Source organism: Lipotes vexillifer, unplaced genomic scaffold (assembly GCF_000442215.2).
Source record: "Lipotes vexillifer unplaced genomic scaffold, Lipotes_vexillifer_v1.1 scaffold1798, whole genome shotgun sequence".
NCBI classification, from domain to species: Eukaryota; Metazoa; Chordata; class Mammalia; order Artiodactyla; family Lipotidae; genus Lipotes; species Lipotes vexillifer.
The window spans coordinates 434,394-436,735 of record NW_006789032.1 but is presented as its reverse complement, the minus strand read 5'-3'; the positions used below and the strand labels follow the sequence as shown (position 1 = coordinate 436,735).

The following is a 2,342-nucleotide window of genomic DNA, read 5'->3' as shown; positions in this document are numbered from 1 at the left end:
TTGGGGGCGGGCACCATCGGGTCGGGGTGGCGGTGGGGGTGGGGACTCGGCCGCTAACCACGCTGAGCCGGCCGCGTCCGCAGGGCCCTGCCGTGGAGTTCGCGCTGCCGCAGGAGCCGGAGCCGCGGGCCGCGGACCTCGGGGCCCCGGGGGCGGGGGCGGCGGGGCCACCGACGCCGTCGGCGCACATCCCGGTGCCAGGGCATAGGTGAGCCGGGGTTCGCGTGCCAGGCCGAGGGGGCGTGTGCACCCGTGCGCCTGTGTATGCTGGGGTGGTGGATGGGGCGCGGGCTGGAGCCTTCCAGACTCCACCCCTGCGAGAGGGGCCTCGGTGGAGGGCAGGTCAGCATGCTGAACTGGGTTTCTGTCCTTGCCTTTCGGCTCTCCAGCCCTGGAGGGGTTAAGCAGAAATGACCGATGTATCAGCATTCCTTGTTCCTCCCCAAATCCTGAGGGCCAGAGCGCAGAACTGGGAGGGGGCGCCTGTCAGCCTCTGTGCCCAGGAGGCTGTGAGGCCCGCGTGGAATCGACTGTCCAGGCATCCCAGGGCCCCTGATGGCTGTCTCGCCAGCCCTGTCTGCAGAGAGAGAAACCCTCCCAGGTGCCTGACACCCCGGGCTGGCTGCGCAGGCGGGGGCGGGCCCTGGCCTTGCCCGCTGGGGCCCAGGGACCCACTTGTGCTTGGAGCCCAGGCTCCGCTGGCTGCTGCTGGCTGCTGGCTGCTCCCGCCCTCTCAGGTCTGGCGCTAGGCCCGCAGCTGCTGTTGCACAACCCTGGTTAATGTGTGACTGGGGGGAGGGCTGGCTTGGCCTGGCCCCACCGGCGGGGCCTCAGACCCCTGTCCAGCATCAGGGTCTGAAGGAGCCACGGTGGAACAAAGCCCAGGCTGCAGAGAAGTCGGGGTTTGGAAAGACCCCAGCCCAGGCTTGTTCCCGGTGGTTCCTGGGGATTTGGAGCTCGGCAACCCGAGCTGGAGGTGGAGCTGGGCCTCCTGCCCGGCTCCTGGAGTGAGGGAGCTGGGTGCACACACGTGCCCAGGCCTGCACGTGTGCCGGGACGGGGACGGGCCTGGAGTACTTCTTGGGCCCTACCCACCCCTCCACCCCACCCTCCCCATCTCCTCCAGAGCCCCCCCAGGAAAAGCCCAGCTGGACGAGGTCATGGCTGCTGCCGCCCTTACAAGCCTGTCCACCAGCCTCCTCCTGCTGGGGGCCCCGGCTGTAGCCTTCAGCACAGGTGAGACTTAGAGGCCTGGCTTGGGTGGGGGGTGCCGGCAGGGCTCAGGACCACTGTCCCTCCAGGACCCTACAAGCTGCTGTGGGGCAAGCAGAGCCACTCACCTGGAATACCATCTTCTAAGTGTATCCATCTCCTGAGGCCTAAAGCGACATCAGGACCCCCATGGCCCCTCCCTGCGGCCAAAGCTGCAGTGCCCCAGGCCTGCTGGCCTCCATGACCTGTCCGTCTCCACCTGGCTGGCCAGGCAGCTCCCCACCCCGTACTCTTCTGGTCTTCCTTCTCTGTGCTGGAAAGCCTCGTCCCCGGGCTGCCGTGGTCAGCTCCTCCCGGCCACTGTCTCCTCCAAGAGGTTCTTTGCCCTCCAGGCTCACCTGTGGACAGGTGAACAGGCGGAGGTTTTGCACTCAGGGACTCGTAGCCAACAGCGTCTGCAGCACAGCCGTGGCCCCCAAAAGTCCTGATGCTGGTGCCGGTGTGTGTGTCCGCAGAGCCCAGCTTGGAGCCTTGGAGGGAGGCCCCGGTGCGGCCACCGGGCAGCAGCGGCAGCAGCGGGGATGGGGGCTGGGGCCTGACCAGTGACCAGTCCTCTCCATCTACCCCGTCGCCCCCGCTGCCCCCTGAGGCAGCCCACTTCCTGTTCGGGGAGCCTGCCCTGAGGAAGAGGAAGGTGAGCCAGGGCAGCCCTTGGAGCGGGGTGGACGTGGGGGGCGCCGAGGCTGACCGCCCCCTGTCACCCAGAGCTCGCTGCAGGGGCTGTTCCAGTGTCTGTGGAAGCGCTGCGGGAAGGTGCTGAGCTCGGCGTCAGGGATGCAGAGACACATCCGTCTGGTGCACCTGGGGTGCGGCGGGGCCGGGGGTGGGGGAGGGGCGGGGGGCGCCAGGCAGGCCTCTGCGTCAGCTCGCACCCCACCCCCCGCCCCCCAGCAGGCGGCAGGCAGAGCCAGAGCAGAGCGACGGCGAGGAGGACTTCTACTACACGGAGCTGGATGTCGGCGTGGACTCGCTGACTGATGGGCTGTCTGGCCTGACCCCGGGGTCCCCCACGGCCTCCGTGCCACCCGCCTTCCCCCACCTGGAGCCGCTGGAGCCCCCGGCCCTGCCCA

At 69.0% G+C, this 2,342-nt stretch overlaps 1 protein-coding gene across 1 annotated transcript in view; it reads left to right on the top strand.

The window, feature by feature from the left end:
- The first annotated feature begins 104 nt into the window (after positions 1–104).
- The window catches only part of SLC2A4RG (SLC2A4 regulator), a 2,936-nt gene continuing 698 nt past the window's right edge, over positions 105–2,342 (top strand). Inside the window, exons 1-4 of the mRNA XM_007462235.1 lie at positions 105–208; positions 1,127–1,236; positions 1,728–1,906; positions 1,978–2,078. Coding sequence (XP_007462297.1) covers positions 1,161–1,236; positions 1,728–1,906; positions 1,978–2,078 — 356 coding nt within the window. The 5' untranslated portion in view covers positions 105–208; positions 1,127–1,160. The remainder of the gene's footprint in view (positions 209–1,126; positions 1,237–1,727; positions 1,907–1,977; positions 2,079–2,342) is intronic.